General features: G+C 43.7%; 1 protein-coding gene across 1 annotated transcript in view; it reads left to right on the top strand.

The window, feature by feature from the left end:
- Positions 1–1,757: 1,757 nt before the first annotated feature.
- The window catches only part of tex9 (testis expressed 9), a 59,825-nt gene continuing 44,094 nt past the window's right edge, over positions 1,758–17,488 (top strand). Inside the window, exons 1-5 of the mRNA XM_085968758.1 lie at positions 1,758–1,859; positions 3,804–3,904; positions 4,047–4,110; positions 6,292–6,368; positions 15,327–15,375. Coding sequence (XP_085824884.1) covers positions 1,806–1,859; positions 3,804–3,904; positions 4,047–4,110; positions 6,292–6,368; positions 15,327–15,375 — 345 coding nt within the window. The 5' untranslated portion in view covers positions 1,758–1,805. The remainder of the gene's footprint in view (positions 1,860–3,803; positions 3,905–4,046; positions 4,111–6,291; positions 6,369–15,326; positions 15,376–17,488) is intronic.

Raw genomic sequence — 17,488 nt, 5'->3', positions numbered from 1 at the left:
CTCCATGTTACTATCCAGTGGGAAAATCTACGTATATGGATGTCAAGTGAGAACATAATCAGGATCAACTGTGCTTTCTTCAATAATGAAAGCTGACACAGGAAGATTTATATCGTACCTTTCACAACCTCAAGGTGTCTTAAAATGTCACAGCCAATTAATTACTTTTTTGAAATGTAATCATTTTTGTAATGTTGGGAAATACAGCAACCAATTTATGCAGAGCAAGGACTCACAAACAGTAGTGAGATAAATGACCAGATAATCTGTTCTTTTTAATGGTATTGGTTGCGGGATAAATATTGGCCAGAACTTTGGGGAGAACTCTGCTGCACTTCTTCTAATAGTGCCATGGGAACTTTTACATCCACCTGAAAGAACAGACGGGGCCTTGGTTGAATGTCTCATCTGAAAGACGGCACCTTTGACAGTGCAGCACTCCCTCAGCACTGCATTGGAGTGTCACCTTCAGTAAGCTCCCCACTGGAGTGGAGCTAATTTACAGAACAAACGGGAAACTGTTCAACCTCCGTCGCCTCCAGTCCAGATCCAAGGTCAGCCCATCTTCTGTCGTTGAATTATAGTATGCAGATGGCGCTTGCGTCTGTGCTCACTCGGAGGTCGAACTCCAAACCATCGTCAACACCTTCACCGAAGCGTACAAGAGCATGGGCCTTACACTAAACATCCGTAAGACAAAGGTTCTCTACCAACCTGCCCCCGTCACACAGTACTGCCCCCCGATTATCAAAATCCACGACAAGGCCTTGGACAACGTGGACCACTTTCCATACCTTGGGAGCCTACTGTCAACAAGGGTAGACGTCGACGACGAAGTCCAACACCGCCTTCAGTGTGCCAGTGCAGCCTTCAGTCACCTGAGGAAGAGAATGTTTGAAGACCAGGACCTCAAACCCGGCACTAAGCTTATGGTCTACAGAGCAGCAGTGATACCCGCCCTGTTGTATGCCTGAGAGACATGGACCATGTACAGCAGGCACCTCAAAGAACTGGAGAGGTACCACCAACGCTGTCTCCGCAAGATCCTGCAAATCCATTGGCAGGATAGGGCGCACCAACGTCAGAGTTCTTGCTCAGGCCAACATCCCCAGCATCGAAGTTTTGACCACGCTCAATCAGCTCCGATGGACGGGTCACATTGTCCGCATGCCCGATATGAGACTCCCAAAACAAGCGCTCTACTCGGAGCTCCGGCACGGCAAGATAGCCCCAGGTGGGCAGAGGAAACGCTTCAAGGACACCCTCAAAGCCTCCTTGAAAAAGTGTAACATCCCCACTGACACCTGGGAATCCCTGGCCCAAGACCGCACAAAGTGGAGGAGAAACATCTGGGAAGGCGCTGAACACCGAGTCTCTTCGCCGGGAGCAAGCGGAAGCCAAGCCCAAGCAGCGCACGTCAACCCAAGCACCCCACCCACCACCGTCTGCCCCACCTGTGACAGAGACTGTAGGTCCCGCATTGGACTCATCAGCCACCTGCAAACTCATTTTTAATGTGGAAGCAAGTCATCCGCGGTTCCGAGGGACTGCCTAAGAAGGAGTGTCAGCCTAGGATTTTTGTGCTGAAGTCTCTGGAGTGGGACTTGAACCCAGAACCTTCTGACTCAGAGACGAAGAGTGCTACCCACTGAACCACAACTATGCCCCATTTAAAAGGGAGAGGGTGGGTCAGTTGGTGACACTCGGCCATTTCTGGGTCACTGTGGGGAAGGATTCACTGGGCTCAGGTCTCGCGATGTTTCCCGATATTTGTGTTACCTTGGAAACCAGGCGACGAGGACGCGATGGAGAGGCCGCGGCTGTCGGGCTCGGGGCGGAGCTGGGGGTCGCTGGGCCCGGTGAGGAGCGGGGGCCCGGGGCGGAGCTGGGGGTCGCTGGGCCCGGTGAGGAGCGGGGGCCCGGGGCGGAGCTGGGGGTCGCTGGGCCCGGTGAGGAGCGGGGGCCCGGGGCGGAGCTGGGGGTCGCTGGGCCCGATGAGGAGCGGGGCGTTGGGCCCAGGGGCGGAGCTGACAAGTAGGGAGAGCCACAGATTCAGTCTCGGGCGCCGAGAGATTTCATTTTTCTCGGGAGAGTTGGGCAGCCGACCAGGTGTGAAGCCGCACTGGCCCTTTACAGTGCCGGGGTACAGCGACTGGCACCGGCCTGGGCCCCGCGGGAGGGAGGCAGGCAGGCACCAGATGGGCCTCAACTAAGGCCAGGGGCACCAGACAAGGGTTTCAGTCCAGCTACCATACAGGAAGAAGCCATGTCCTCCTGGGGTAGGGGATAAGGTTTCAATCCAAGCTGGCGAGCTCCATACAGGGGCTTCAATCGAGTTGGTGGGCACCAGGTAGGGATTTCAGCATCAACCTGGGAGGGGGGCGGTTGTGGTAACCAGACTGGCCAAATATGGGCCAGTGGGTACCAGCCAGGCTTCGGTGCCTGTTGGCAGAAATCAGATTGGTTTATAGTGAGCCATCATTAAAAACAAGTGGAGACTAGTAGCCACTATAGCTGGGACTTCAGCAGAGTTTACTTCAATAAAACATTTAGAATTATCTGACACTCTATAGATTTACTTCTGGAGATCACTGCAGTAATTATGCCACAAATGTTGGATCATTATGTATTCATGTGAGCACATATCAAAAACCTCTCTACTATTGAACCTTCACTTAATAGAAGGAAAGAGAGAAAGACTTGCATTTTATATAGTGCCTTTCTCGACTTCAGGACGTCTCAACGCGCTTTACAGCCAATGAAGTACTGTTGAAGTGTAGTCACTCTTATAATGTAGGAAACGCGGCAGCCAATCTGCGCACAGCAATGCGATTATGACCAGATAATCTGTTTCAGTGATGTTGGTTGAGGGATAGATATTGGCCAGGATACCGGGGAGAACTCCCAAACTCTTCCTCGAAATAGTGCCATGGGATCTTTTGCGTCCACCTGAGAGAGTAGACGGGGCCTCGATTTAATGTCTCAGCTGAAAGACGGCACCTCCAACAATGTAGCATGCCCTCGGTACTGTATTGAAGTGTCAGCCTAGATTATGTGTTCAAGTCCCTGGAGTATATGTAGGTGAACATTCAAAATGTACAGTGGCCTCAAAAATATAGATGAATATTTTCTTGAATATAATAAAAGAAGCATTTTTGTCTTAACGACTCATTGAAACATATAAGATCCTGATGGGGATTGACAGGATAGATCCTGAGAGATTGGTTCCCCTAGCTGGAGAGTCTCAAACTAGGGGGCATAATCTCAGGATAAGGGGCTGGCCTTTTAAGACTGAGATGAGGAGGAATTTCTTCACTCGGAGGGTTGTGAATCTTTGGAATTCTCTGCCCCAGAGGGCTGTGGATGCTGAGTCGTTGAGTATATTGAGGCTGAGATCGGTAGATTTTTGGACTCTAGGGCAATCAAGGATATGGGGATCGGGCGGGAAAGTGGAGTTGAAGTGGAAGATCAGCCATGATCTTATTGAATGGCTCATCTTCGACGGGCCGTATGGCCTACCCCTGCTCTTAATTCTTATCTGCTTGTGCTCTTATATACATGGATGCATGCAGGATGGGTGTATTGTATTCCACAAACCCAGATTATTGATATTATGGATCAACATAAGTTAAGCCCAACAGTGTGACCTCTCATTATCTGTTTGAGTTTTCCTAATAAAAATAATTGGATTTTAGTTATAGAAGTTTAAGTGTAATCAAACTACTTCCTTGTTTGTTATTGATACAAAGAAAGGTTCTATTATATCTTTGAAAATTCTTTTATTGGAATATTTTTAAATCTAGGCAAAGAAGGCTCTGTCTGGGAGATCTGGTTCTCTTCCATCATCAGCTTCAGTAAGGAAAGTTCCTTCAGGAGATTTATTGGCTAAAGAAGAAGAATACAAGTATGAATGTTTTTCTACATTTAAGCTATATATTGCATATAATAGTTTATCATTTGAAATTTTGTCATTGTGGATGTGCAGTCAATATGAATATAGCGTGAGAACTGAACACCTTTAAAAAAAATATGTCATGTTTATTTAGGAGATTAAATGCAGAACTAGAAGCAAAAACTGCTGAGCTGGTCCGCCAAGCTGAAGAAGTTATGGTAAGTTCAGCTAATGAGAGACTATTTTGAATGGCAGTGCTATCGTTATTGGAAATATTCCTTACTTTTTCTCTTCTTCCTCAAATTTCTCCTGGGTTGGTGGGAGAGGACAGTGCAGACTGTAGATACTGCCTCAAATGCTATCTTCTTAGTCAACTCAGTAGCAAGCACGATGAGCAGTGTGGAAAGGGTCTTGGCCAGTTTCCCATCAATTCTACAGACGACATGTCTGAGACTTTGAAATTCATCCTCTAACAGGAATCCAAGTTAGTCAAGATTGAGATTAAACCTCATATCTCCAAATAGGAGGCTTTGCAGCATTATTATTGTATTGAGCTGCCCACTATGGAGGAATTGCTAAATAATGAATTAATATTCGCATTACTGTATTTTATATAGCTTCCAAATATTCCCAACTTTAAGACCTATTTTAAAAGGCAGTGGCAATTTGGTGTTCCAAAGCACTCTCCGTTGGAGTAACAGGATGTGAGTTTGCTCCGATAATTCCTTGTGCATTGAATTGCTGATTTTTCACTGTGTTATTGGGTAGCTGCCAAGATAGGGCTAGAGACTTGGTGGGGCGGTGGGGTTTAACCCTCCTACGACAATTGGGGAGGGGTTTAAAATTAAAAATTGCATAACACGACCCCAATCCGCCGCATACGTGCCTGCTCCCATTTTTACGGCAACGGATTGCGTGTCTTGTCTATCCCGCGCTTGAGAGGCAGGACAGTTCATTATTTTTAAATCGGGCTCCCACAGCGCAGTTGGGGCTCTGTTTTAAATTTAGCGCTGGTCGGCCGGGTTTTCCAGGGTTCGAGATACCCGGCAGTTAAATATGGGCGGTAACAGCCGGATCAAACAAGTGAGTGGTTTTTATAGAACTCCTTGTGGGCCAGGAGAAGCAGGAGTGCTTTCCCCGGCCCTTCAAGCAAACCTCCTGCCGCGATCGGCTGATGCCCCCACTACCGCCTCCAAACCTGTAATCCCAAGTCTTATTCCCCATTGCTCTTTTCCCTCCTTCCTGAATGCCGGTCCGACCGCCTCCCTCCCCTCAAATATCGGGGCCTTGGCCTCAAGAAGGGAGGGCAATTATTCATACATGCAGTTGTGAACCGTCTATTGATTGGCTCAGCAACAGCATTGGCACAAAGTTGTGCCTGAAGAAGCTATTCAGATTCTTGCAGTGGCGTAGTTTTTATATTCATATTGCTGACCACTGCTCTTCTCCCCTGTGTTCCTGCCAATCAGAAAACCACAGCTGAAAACCGGAGGTCTGGAAATGATCCTACTCCTGAAATTTATGTCGGTTGCAAAAACCTGAATATCTTAATAACAGAAGATACTAGGAAGAACATTCTTTAACCTCTATCTTTATTGGATTTTTTTTTATTGGTTTGGGTTAGCTACAGCTTTAAAGGGAAGGAAAGTCTAGGAGGAATACGTTATGTTCAAAACCCCCCATTGCATGTTGGCAATAAAATTTATGTTTTGAAAAAATTAGACTTTTGTGGCGGAACCACCAGAGGATTACGGACAATTGTATATAATTCCTTTTACAGCAATGTAGTACAGCTGGGGGCTGCACCTTTAATGTATCTGTTAACTGTACTAGGGCTTCTTTCCTGTACTCCCCGTGATGACGTCATGCCGTCCGTCACGTGATCTCTCAACGGTGGGAAGAACGTCATGATATCAGAGCTCGGAACCTGCTAGCAGTTGAGCTCGGAACCTGCTAGCAGTTGAGCTCGGAACCTGCTAGCAGTTGAGCTCGGAACCTTCTAGCAGTTCCAGAGAGGCTCTCAAGCAGACCAGACCTATTTGCATTGTATCCTACAGTTTCCTGTACAGCTTCGTTTGTTCATTAAATTTTATTGTTTTTGATTTTCTGAGTCGATCTCAATTCTTCGGCTAGGAACCCCAGTTCCTACACTTTCAATTTTTCATTTTTGCTATAATAGGGTATTTTGAACAACAAGTATCCTTTCTATGTTTCCTTCCCAATTAAATAAAGTGTATTTATACTGGGTTCATATTGCTTGAATTTTGTTTCTCATTTTTCTTTTCTAGCTTTTTAAACACCCAAATTTAAAATCAGATTTTCATGGTTATCCTTTCTACTATGTTTATGTTCTGTTAACCAAATAACTCTTTTTAATAATTTATTATGTATGTGTCTAGAAGGGGCAAGAGCAGGTGCTGTCTCAATCAATATCATATATTGGAACGACTGCCATAGTGGATGATGAGAAACTGAGGTAAGATAATTACCTGACCAATTAAATACATACTTTGGTTCTGTCTTCACAAAGGAGGACACAAATAACCTCCCAGAGATGTCGGGGAACATCGGGTCTAATGAGAGGGAGGAACTGAATGAAATCAGTATTTGTAGGGAAATGGTGTTAGGGAAATTGACGGGATTGCAGGCCGATAAATCCCCAGGGCCTGATAATCTACATCCTAGGGTACTTAAGGAAGTGGCCCTAGAAATAGTAGATGCATTGCTGGTCACCTTCCAAAATTCTATAGACTCTGGCACAGTTCCCATGCCTTGGAGGGTAGCTAATGTAACCCCACTATTTAAAAAAGGTGGTAGAAAGAAAACGGGGAATTATAGACCGGTAAGCCTGACATCGATAGAGGGGAAAATGCTAGAGTCCATTCTAAAAGATGTAATAGCAGAGCGCTTGGAAAACAGAGACAGGATCGGACAAAGTCAACATGGAATAACAAAAGGTAAATCGTGCTTGACTAATCTACTGGAATTTTTTGAGGATGTAACTGGTAGAATAGATAAGGGAGAACCAGTGGATGTGGTGTATTTGGAATTTGAGAAGGCTTTCGATAAGGTCCCGCATAAGAGATTAGCATGTAAAGTTAAAGCACATGGGGTTGGGGGTAAGGTAATGACTTGGATAGAGAACTGGTTGGCAGACAGGAAGCAAAGAGTTGGAATAAACAGGTCTTTTTCCGAGTGGCAGGTAGTGACTAGTGGGGTACTGCAGGGATCGGTGCTAGGACCCCAGACATTCATAATATATATAAATGATCTAGACGAGGGAACTAGATGTAATATCTCCAAGTTTGCAGACGACACAAAGCTGGGTGGGCGTGTGTGCTGTGAGGAGGATGCTGAGAAACTCCAGTATGATTTGGACAGGTTGGGTGATTGGGCAGATGCGTGGCAGATGCAGTATAATGTGGATAAATGCGAAGTTATCCACTTTAGTGGCAAAAACAGGAAGGCAGATTATTATCTGAACGGCAATAGATTGGGAGAAGGGGAAGTGCAACGAGACCTGGGTGTCCTTGTGCACCAGTCACTGAAGGCAAGCATGCAGGTGCAGCAGGCGGTTAAGAAGGCAAATGGTATGTTGGCCTTCATAGCGAGAGGATTCGAGTACAGGAACAAGGATGTCTTGCTGCAGTTGTACAGGGCCTTGGTGAGACCACACCTTGAGTATTGTGTGCAGTTTTGGTCACCTTATCTGAGGAAGGATGTTCTTGCCATGGAGGGAGTGCAGCGAAGATTCACCAGACTGATACCTGGGATGGCAGGAATGACGTATGAGGAGAGATTGGGTCGATTGGGCTTATATTCGCTGGAGTTTAGAAGAATGAGAGGGGATCTAATTGAAACTTATAAAATTCTAACAGGACTTGACAGACTAGATGCAGGAAGGATGTTCCCGATGGCAGGGGAGTCCAGAACCAGGGGTCACAGTCTAAAGATAAGGGGTAAGCCATTGAGGACAGAGGAGGAATTTCTTCACCCAGAGTGTGGTGACCTGTGGAATTCTCTACCACAGAAGGCAGTTGAGGCCAATTCATTAAATATATTCAAGAAGGAGTTAGATATATTTCTTAAGGCTAAAGGGATCAAGGGATATGGGGAGAAAGCAGGGACCGGGTACTGAATTTGGATGATCAGCCATGATAATAGGGTAATAATAGTAGGGGATTTCAACTTCCCCAATATTAACTGGGATAGTCAGAGTATGAAAGACTTAGAGGGTGCAGAATTCTTAAAGTGCATCCAGGAGAGCTTTTTGCGCCAGCATGTAGAAAGTCCTACAAGAGAGGGGGCGGTACTGGACTTAATTCTGGGTAATGTAGCCGGGCAAGTGGTAGATGTGTCAGTAGGAGAGCATTTTGGTGACGGTGACCATAATTCGGTGAGATTTAAGTTAGTCATGGAAAAGGACAAAGATGGACCGGAAATAGAGGTTCTAAATTGGGGGAAGGCCAATTTTAATATGATAAGGCAGGATCTGGCCAAAATGGACTGGGATCAGCTACTTGTAGGAAAATCCACATCAGAGCAATGGGAGTCTTTCAGAAAGGAAATGGAGAGTACAACGCAACATGTTCCCGCAAAGGTCAAGGGTGGGACCAACAAGCCCAGGGAACCCTGGGTGTCGAGGGATATACAAGAATGGATTTAGGAAAAAAAGGGAGGCTTTTGGTAGATACAAAGGATTAAAAACAGTGGAAGCCCAAGAGGAGTATAGAAAGTGCAGGGGGGTACTTAAAAAAATAAATTAGGAGAGCGAAGAGGGGGCATGAAAAAACACTGGCGGGCAAAATAATCCCAAGGTGTTTTATAAGTATATTAAAGGCAAGAGGATAAGCAGGGAAAGAGTAGGGCCCATCAGTGACCAAAGTGGCAATCTTTGTGTAGAGCCGGAAGATGTAGGTGAGGTTTTAAATGAATATTTTGCATCTGTGTTCACTATGGAGAAGGGTGATGTAGGCATAGAAATCAGGCAGGGGGATTGTGATATACTTGAACAAATTAGTATTGAGAGGGAGGAGGTACTAGCGGTTTTAGCGGGCTTAAAAGTGGATAAATCCCCAGGCCCTGACGGGATGTATCCCAGGCTGCTGTGTGAGGCAAGGGAGGAGATTGCAGGGGCTCTGACACAAATTTTCAGAACTTCTCTGGCCACAGGGGAGGTGCCAGAGGACTGGAGAACAGCTAACGTAGTACTATTGTTCAAGAAGGGTAGTGGGGATAAACCAGGGAATAACAGGCCAGTGAGCCTAGCATCAGTGGTAGGGAAATTATTGGAAAAAATTCTGAGGGACAGAATTAGTCTCCACTTGGAGAGGCCGGGATTAATCAGGGATAGTCAGCATGGCTTTGTCAGGGGGAGATCACGTCTGACCAATTTGATTGAATTTTTTGAGGGAGTGAGTAGGTGTGTGGATGAGGGTAGTGCAGTTGATGTAGTCTACATGGACTTCAATAAGGCTTTTGACAAAGTCGCACATGGGAGACTGGTCAAGAAGGTAAGAGCCCATGGGATCCAGGGCAATTTGGCACATTGGATCCAAAATTGGCTTAGTGGCAGGAGGCAGAGGGTGATGGTCGAAGGTTGTTTTTGTGACTGGAAGCCTGTGTCCAGTGGTGTACTGCAGGGATTGGTGCTGGGTCCTTTGCTGTTTGTAGTGTACATTAATGATTTCGATTTGAATGTAGGAGGTATGATCAGTAAGTTTGCAGATGACATGAAAATTGGTGGAGTGGTAAATAGCAAAGAGGGAAGCCTCAGGCTACAGGACGATATAGACGGGATGGTCAGATGGGCAGAACAGTGGCAAATGGAATTTAACCCTGAAAAGTGTGAGGTGATGCATTTTGGGAGGACTAACAAGGCAAGGGAATACACAATAAATGGTAGGACCCTAGGAAGGACAGAGGATCAGAGGGACCTTGGTGTGCATGTACATCGATCCCTGAAGGCAGCAGGACAGGTAGATAAGATGGTTAAAAAGGCATATGGGATATTTGCCTTCATTAGCCGAGGCATAGAATATAAGAGCAGGGAGGTTATGATGGAGCTGTACAAAACGTTAATTAGGCCACAGCTGGAATACTGTGTGCAGTTCTGGTCACCACACTATTGGAGGGATGTGATTGCATTGGAGAGGGTGCAGAGGAGATTCACCAGGATGTTACCTGGGCTGGAGTGCTTCAGCTATGAAGAAAGACTGGACAGGCTGGGGTTGTTTTCCTTGGAGCAGAGAAGGCTGAGGGGGGACCTGATTGAGGTGTACAAAATTATGAGTGGCATAGATAGGGTAGATAGAAAGGAACTTTTCCCCTTAGTAAAGGGGTCAATAACCAGGGGGCATAGTTTCAAGGTAAGGGGCAGGAGGTTTAGAGGGGATTTGAGGAAAAACTTTTTCACCCAGAGGGTGGTTGGAATCTGGAACTCACTGCCTGAAAGGGTGGTAGAGGCAGGAACCCTCAACATTCAAGAAGCATTTAGATGAGCACTTGAAACGCCATAGCATACAAGGCTACGGACCAAGTGCTGGAAAATGGGATTAGAATAGACAGGGCTTGATGGCCGGCGCGGACACGATGGGCCGAAGGGCCTCTTTCTGTGTTGTATAACTCTATGACTCTGAGACTTTGATTCTATCACTGCACCACTCAGACCGTCAAAAAAGCTTAAACTACAGTAGTTGTAAGTAGTCTTTTAAGTTTATTTGGGTTTTAACAAATATATAGGTTTTGCAGGGCAGTTCTTTGATAAACTATTTAAATATTATGAATCTGTGACTACTGTTGACATTGAATTGAGTGGGCTATTGTACCAGTACACATAGATTGTTTTCTGAAATCTTAACTAAGATACATGCATTGCTGGATATCAAACTGCATACCTGTTTACTTTTTGTGATAAATTGTAAGCCTGAATTTTAGACTATCAACTGAGATTTACATTGTGAAGTTGATTTTGTTAATCAAATTGTCTTCTACTAGTCACTGCTAATCAGTGAGACTTTTGAGAACGAATTATGTGTGCAAGTATTTCCTCGAGCCACTTACTTTCTGAAGCTACCTCCTGTTCTAATGGAGTTCCATGGTTGTTGACTACCCTTCAGTACCTTGCCCATAGAGCCATTCTTTATAAAAGCCTAGAAAGTGAATGCCAGTAGCTTATTTGATCATGGAGGGCATCATTGCTGAGGCCAGTTCTCACCAATTCACACACCGATGCACTTTTTCAGCAGTGGCATTGAACTGTGATCAGGTGCATGAACCCTGTCTGACTTTTATATTCATATCCTCCCTACCTCAGGTGATGCTGAGGCCATTTTTAGTGTCCCCATAAGTGCCAAGACCAACTAACTCTGACCTGGGATCGTTCTGATCTATATGGCTCAGTAACATGCCACAGAAACAGTTAAAGAATGATTTAAAAATTAAATCCCCAACCCCAGCCCCTTTCACTTTTCTCTCCTCACCCCTAAGGATGTGACTGATAAAATAAATACTTGCATTTCTATAGCGCCTTTCACGACCTCAGGATGCCCCAAAGTGCTTTACAGCCAATGAAGTACTTTTGGAGTGTAGTCACTGTTGTAATGTAGGGAACGCGGCAGCCAATTTGCGCACAGCAAGCTCACAAATGTGATAATGACCAGATAATTTTTTTTAAATGATGTTGATTGAGGGATAAACATTGGCCAGGACTCTGGGGAGAACTCCCTGGTCTTCTTCGAAATAGTGCCACGGGATCTTTTACATCCACCTGAGCGAGCAGATGTTTAAGGTCTCATCTGAAAGATGGTACCTCCAACAGTGCAGCACTGCCTCAGTACTCCCTCAGTACTGCACTGGAGTGTCAGCCTAGATTTCTTTGTGCTCAAGTCTCTGGAGTGGGACTTGAACCCACAACTTTCTCGACTCAGACGTGAGAGAGCCATGGCTGACACTAGGATACTGTTCCACAAATGTTGGTGACTATCTGGTACCTTGCAAAATAGCTGTTCATCTGTCAATCGGAACACTGAATGTAACTAGACTATACGACCATGGGTCATAACAGCAGAACCCAACCCTTCGCCAACATCCACGTGTGCACTTCCAGCAGGAGTTCCTGGGTAATATGGAAAGTGTGGCGAAGGTTTTCTCTCCATTGTCCAGGGACATTGAGGCTAAATAAACTATTCCCTCCCCCAATTTGGCTGAGATGAATTAACTCTGCATAAACCAGGGATCAAATCAGGGACCACTTTCTGATGTCTCAAATCTTTCTTCATAACTATAGCTCCTTATTCTCAGTGTCATTCTAGTGAGCCTATGCTGCATCTCTTCTATTGCTTTTATATCCATTCTTTAATGCGGTGCCAAAAACTGTACGCAATATTCCAGTTGCAATCTAACTCCGGTCTTGTCCTCTTGCTTTTACATTCTTTGCCTCTAAATACAAAACCAAGGATTCTGTTTGTCATCTTTAATGACCTGTGTATCTGTACAGCAAGATCCCTTTGCTCCTCTACTCACATTTAAATGGTAAGATTTTAAATGATTTCCTTTCCTACTCTTACTTTAAAGTCTATTGCTTAACTTTTTTTTAGATTGAACTGCATCTGCCACATGACTGCCCATCCTGCTCATCTTTTTTATGTCCTCCTGCTTTCACACGCTTGGTCACAATTAACTCTGCTCCCAATTTGGTGTCATCAGCAAATTTCAGTATTATTCCTTCAATTCTGAATTCCACATCATTTACGTTTATAGTAAATAAGAGCAGCCCCAACATGGACCCCTGTGGAACACAACACCCTACCGTGCTAAGAAATGTTGTTTTACTCCTACCCTTTGCTTTCTGCCCTCCAGCCATCTCTCCATGCATGTGACCACATTCCCCTTAATTTCATGGACCATTATCTTTGGCATAATTCTCTTTTGTGGTACTTTATCAAATGATTTTTGAAAATCCATATGAACTGCATCCAGTGCATTTCTTTTAACAATCCTCTGAGTTACTTCAAAGAATTCTTGAATATGTGACTCGCTGTTTAGAAATTTGTGCTAACTGCTCATGATTCTCCAGTTGCTTAGTAATTAACCCATATTCGCTTATAATTTCCTAGGTTATCCCTGTCACCTTTTTTTGAAGAGGTGGGTCATGTTTGCTGGCCTCAAATCCTGTGCCATAGTTTTCCTTTCCACAGAGTTTTAGAAAATTATAGTCAGAGGCTCTGCTATTTCTTCCCCAGTTTCTCTCAGGATCCTTGGTTCTACACACTCAGGTCTTGGTGGTTTGTCGACCTTAAGTTTGAGTCATTTCTTTAATACCATCTCTGTAAATAATAGCCTCCACTAACTGTTCTACGCCCACCTCATGTATATCAATAGTTTCAATTTCCATTTCCTCTGATAACTGAGGCAAAATACTTGTGTAGTATTTCTGCCATTTTCTTACTCTCCTTTACAAGCTTTCCTCCCTCATCTCTCTCTGACTCACCTAGTATTATAAAAACAGTATGTCTCACTTGCGGTTTTGTTACACTGTCTGGGTCACACTTTCTTATCTTACCTCAGCATACTTTTTTTTATGTATGCAAATTTCTTGTATCCAAATTTCTTGCACCAAATTTCTCCAACTACATGACACTAATTATATAGGCACAAACTAGCTTAATTTAATTCTGAATAACCTAGTTAGGAATGTTGTCAAGAGTTGATAGGTAATGAACATGGCATTTTCCCAGGTTAAAAAAAAATTGTTTTACATTTATATTTCCACCAGGAACTAGTTTATGTTCATGAACTTGAGTTTTAATGTTGTCTGACAACAATGGTATGATAACTTTGTTGCTTGTGTGGGAGGAACTAATAGAATAACAACATGTGACCTCTTTATTGGCCTTCAAATGATCAGGTTTAGTTTAATTTCCATCAACAATTAACCACATGAGATTGTAGTGCCATCTTCTGCTAAGAAAAAACATCAGATAACCTGCAACATATGATATCCTGTTTTTATTTGGTGACATAAATTACATAGTTTACAATGTTGAAGTGAAGAAGTTTTCGCTCATAATTCTCCACACATTGAGTTACTGATCTCAGAAACACCCTTCTGTGCCGGTGTCGGGCAAAAGCTCGGTGCTTCCCCATGGTGAGGGAGGGAAACTACAGGGAGACTTGCCACATCTTCTGTTGCATACCTTGTAGTGACAGGTTTCAGAGCAGTACTGTTGAAAGCATCGGAGCAGGCCATCAGCCTGCCTCTACTGCACAGCCGTGGATACTGATGTGACGTGTAGGGAGACTCAGAAGGAAAAGGAAGAAACTACAACAACATCTTGCATTTATATAACGCCTTTAACGTAGTAAAACATCCCAAGGCGCTTCTCGAACAAAAATTGACACCGAGCCACATAAGGAGATATTAGGGCAGATGACCAAAAGCTTGGTCAAAGAGGTAGGTTTTAACGAGTGTCTTAAAGGAGGATAGAGAGCTGGAGAGGTTTAGGGAGGGAATTCCAGAGCTTAGGGCCTTGGCAGCTGAAGGCACGGCTGCCAATAGTGGAGCAGTTGAAATCGGGGATGCTCAAAAGGCCAGAATTGGAGGAGAGCAGATATCTCGGAGGGTTGTGGGGCTGGAGGAGATTAGAGATAGGGAGGGGCGAAGCCATGGAGGGATTTGAAAACAAGGATGGGAATTTTAAAATCGAGGCGTTGCTTAACTGGGAGCCAACGTAGTTCAGCGAGCACAGGGGTGATGGGTGAACGGGACTTGGTGTGAGTTAGGACACGGGCAGCAAAAAGCCAGCATCTCAGCCTTCAAAAAGAGTTATGTTTAACAGAATTTCTATCAGTTCCTGTGCTAATGTATTCTTTCTCCCATTTTCTGTGTTTGGAGACTGCTCATCACCACTGATCTGCCTTTAGATTAGATCGTGTGACTTCGAGTTCACCACTGTAAAAATGCTGGTTTATGTTCAGCTAATAGGAGGCGACATCTGAGTGCAGAAAACCAGATGGTGCTATGTTTTTTCCCCACCTCCTGAGAAATAGGACTTAACTTCCACATGATGTGCAACTCATCAGTCCAATTATGACCTAACTAAACTTGTCCAACCCAAGGAAAGTGAGTTTGAGTGAAGTCGAGCCGTGAACTCAAAAATAAACATTGACCTTAAAGTTGAGAGCTAAGTGCTTGAGATATCAGGTTGTTGCACAATTTAATACAGTAACATATATATTGACTACTACAACTAATATGCCAACTTGCATGTAATAGCAGTCCCCCTGTGCAGGATGATCTAAGAGAATGAGTCTCTAATTATGGTCGTTTAGTATTTGGATGGGATAATTTGCCCTATCTATTTAACAAATAATCAATAGAGCATGTTAACCAGTATAAAAGTATGTATTAATATACTGCTATTTTTCCCCCCAGAGAATTTCTTTCTTCTGATGGACCATCCTTTGAAAATAAAGTAACAAAGGTATATTAACATAAATGTGTGCCTAGCTTTTTCAAATATCATACATATTAGGTCTGGAAACAAATGTAATTTAACCGGAGTATCTTGGGTAGAATTTTAAAGCTCAATGATGCTCATCAGTATTAAATGTGATAAGTTATTAAAGATTTGGAGAAATTTAAAATGTGTGTTGAAATTAGAGACTGAAACTGTTTTTCATAGATTTCCCTTCACATACTAACATATGAAAAGGACAGGAAAAGACCATCAGGTCCAACAAGCCCAGCCCATCCAGATATGGTGCCAACCACATACACCATTTACTTACTCCTTAACCACGCAGTCTCCTGTGAGAGGCATAATTGCAGCCAATTTAGGGAAATGCTTTTCGAACTTCCTAAGGCAATCAGGCAAGGCTTAAGGAGACTATAGTAGCTCATTGCTAATCATAATCGCAGCTAACTAACAACTTAATGTTCCATAGCTGGAAATGTCCTCTTCACTCAGGAAGATATCAAGTTCTCTTTTTAAAGGACGACAACAATTGCATACCCACTGCACGTTCTGGTAATCTGTTCATTGATAACTGCTTACCAGTGTATTCGGCCCTGGAAACAGTAAAGCAACTGGTCAGAACTGGATTCTTTTACAGCTCAATTCATCATCATGTTCAGCAAAAGGATTTGGTCCCCAAAAACGTCTATATCAAAGGCCCTGGTTAGATAACAGCACAATGTGTAGGTGCATTGATACAGTACATTTGAAATGTATCGATAAACTGATAATAATGCATCAAGTTAAAAAATTTTGCCCTTGTCTTTAAATCCCTCCATGGCATTGCCCCTCCCTACCTCCATAACCTCCTCCAGTTCTACGACCCCTATTCCTCTGAGCTCTCTGTTCCTCTGACTCTGACTTCTTGTTCCCCCTCGTCCCATGGTTGGCCTTCAGTTATCGCGTTCCTGCTGTCTGGAATTCCCTTTCTAAACTTTTCCCCCTATCCACCTCTCTGTCTTCCTTTAAGTCCTTCCTTAAAACCTACCTCCTTGATCAAGTTTTTGGTTACCCGTCCTAATGTCTCCTCCTTTGGCTTGGCATCCATTTTCTTCCCGCCTTCGTGAAGTGCTTTAGGATGTGCCTTTAAGGTGCTATATACAGTAAATGCAAGTTTTCTAATTGGATAGTTTCTAATTTCAGCCAGGTTTTCCAGGGAGACACTGATATGGATGGAAGGGAAACTGTTGACCAATCAAAGCAGGAGAAAAATAATTTATAAAAATAGGAAGTAAAAAATAAATACAAGCTGTGCAAGCATGCTAGTGAGTGCCTGTTTGTGTTGCTCTATTTATAGCAGAAATATGAACACATACAGCAGAGCATGCAAACTGCTCCACTCATCTGATTATCCCATTTTCATTTTTCTTTTTGAAAAATCAGTGCAAATGTACAGAAAATTAAAATTTCAGGTTTATATATTTATTGTGCCTGAATTGTCCCAAATTTTAAAAATATTATCAGCAACCCAGTACTGAAGTTCTGATAAATTTGTTTTTATGCTGTCTTGTGAACAAAACTGATTGCATACAACAATCATAATTAACTACAAGAGGCTTACTGAAAAGAGCCTATAACAGTGAAACAGTGATTTAGTTAATTGAATAAATTTGCAATATTGTGATTAAGTAAATTTAAGGATTTAAAAAAAACTTTTCTCCCCACTTCAAAAGTAGTTCATTGAATGTAAATCACCGTGACACTTCCTGAGTGTCATGGTGATAAAGTCTGGTATAAATGCAAGTTTATTTGTTCACTCCTGAAGGTGGTGACTTAAGCCGGATATCGTTCCACAGATGCAGCAGTGCACTCCCTCAGTACTGCACTTGAGTGCCGGCCTAGATTTTGTGTTCAAGCCTCTGGAGTGGGACTTGAACCCACAACCTTCTGACTCCGGCGAGAGTGCTACTAATTGTAACACTCCTGCTGTTACCCTTCCTGAAAACAACTAACTCAGTACAGACTGGGGTTATAACCTGGTGCCTTCCTAGTTTGTATGGTTCATTACAACAGCAGTCATTGGGGAGGGTCATGGTATTTGTGATTTTGTCATTAATCTTTTAATGTAAATCAGTATTTA

This window comes from Somniosus microcephalus, chromosome 27 (assembly GCF_052327205.1).
Source record: "Somniosus microcephalus isolate GS21.2 chromosome 27, FLI_Smic_1.0, whole genome shotgun sequence".
Classification (NCBI taxonomy): domain Eukaryota; kingdom Metazoa; phylum Chordata; class Chondrichthyes; order Squaliformes; family Somniosidae; genus Somniosus; species Somniosus microcephalus.
This window is presented reverse-complemented; position numbering and strand designations above follow the sequence as displayed.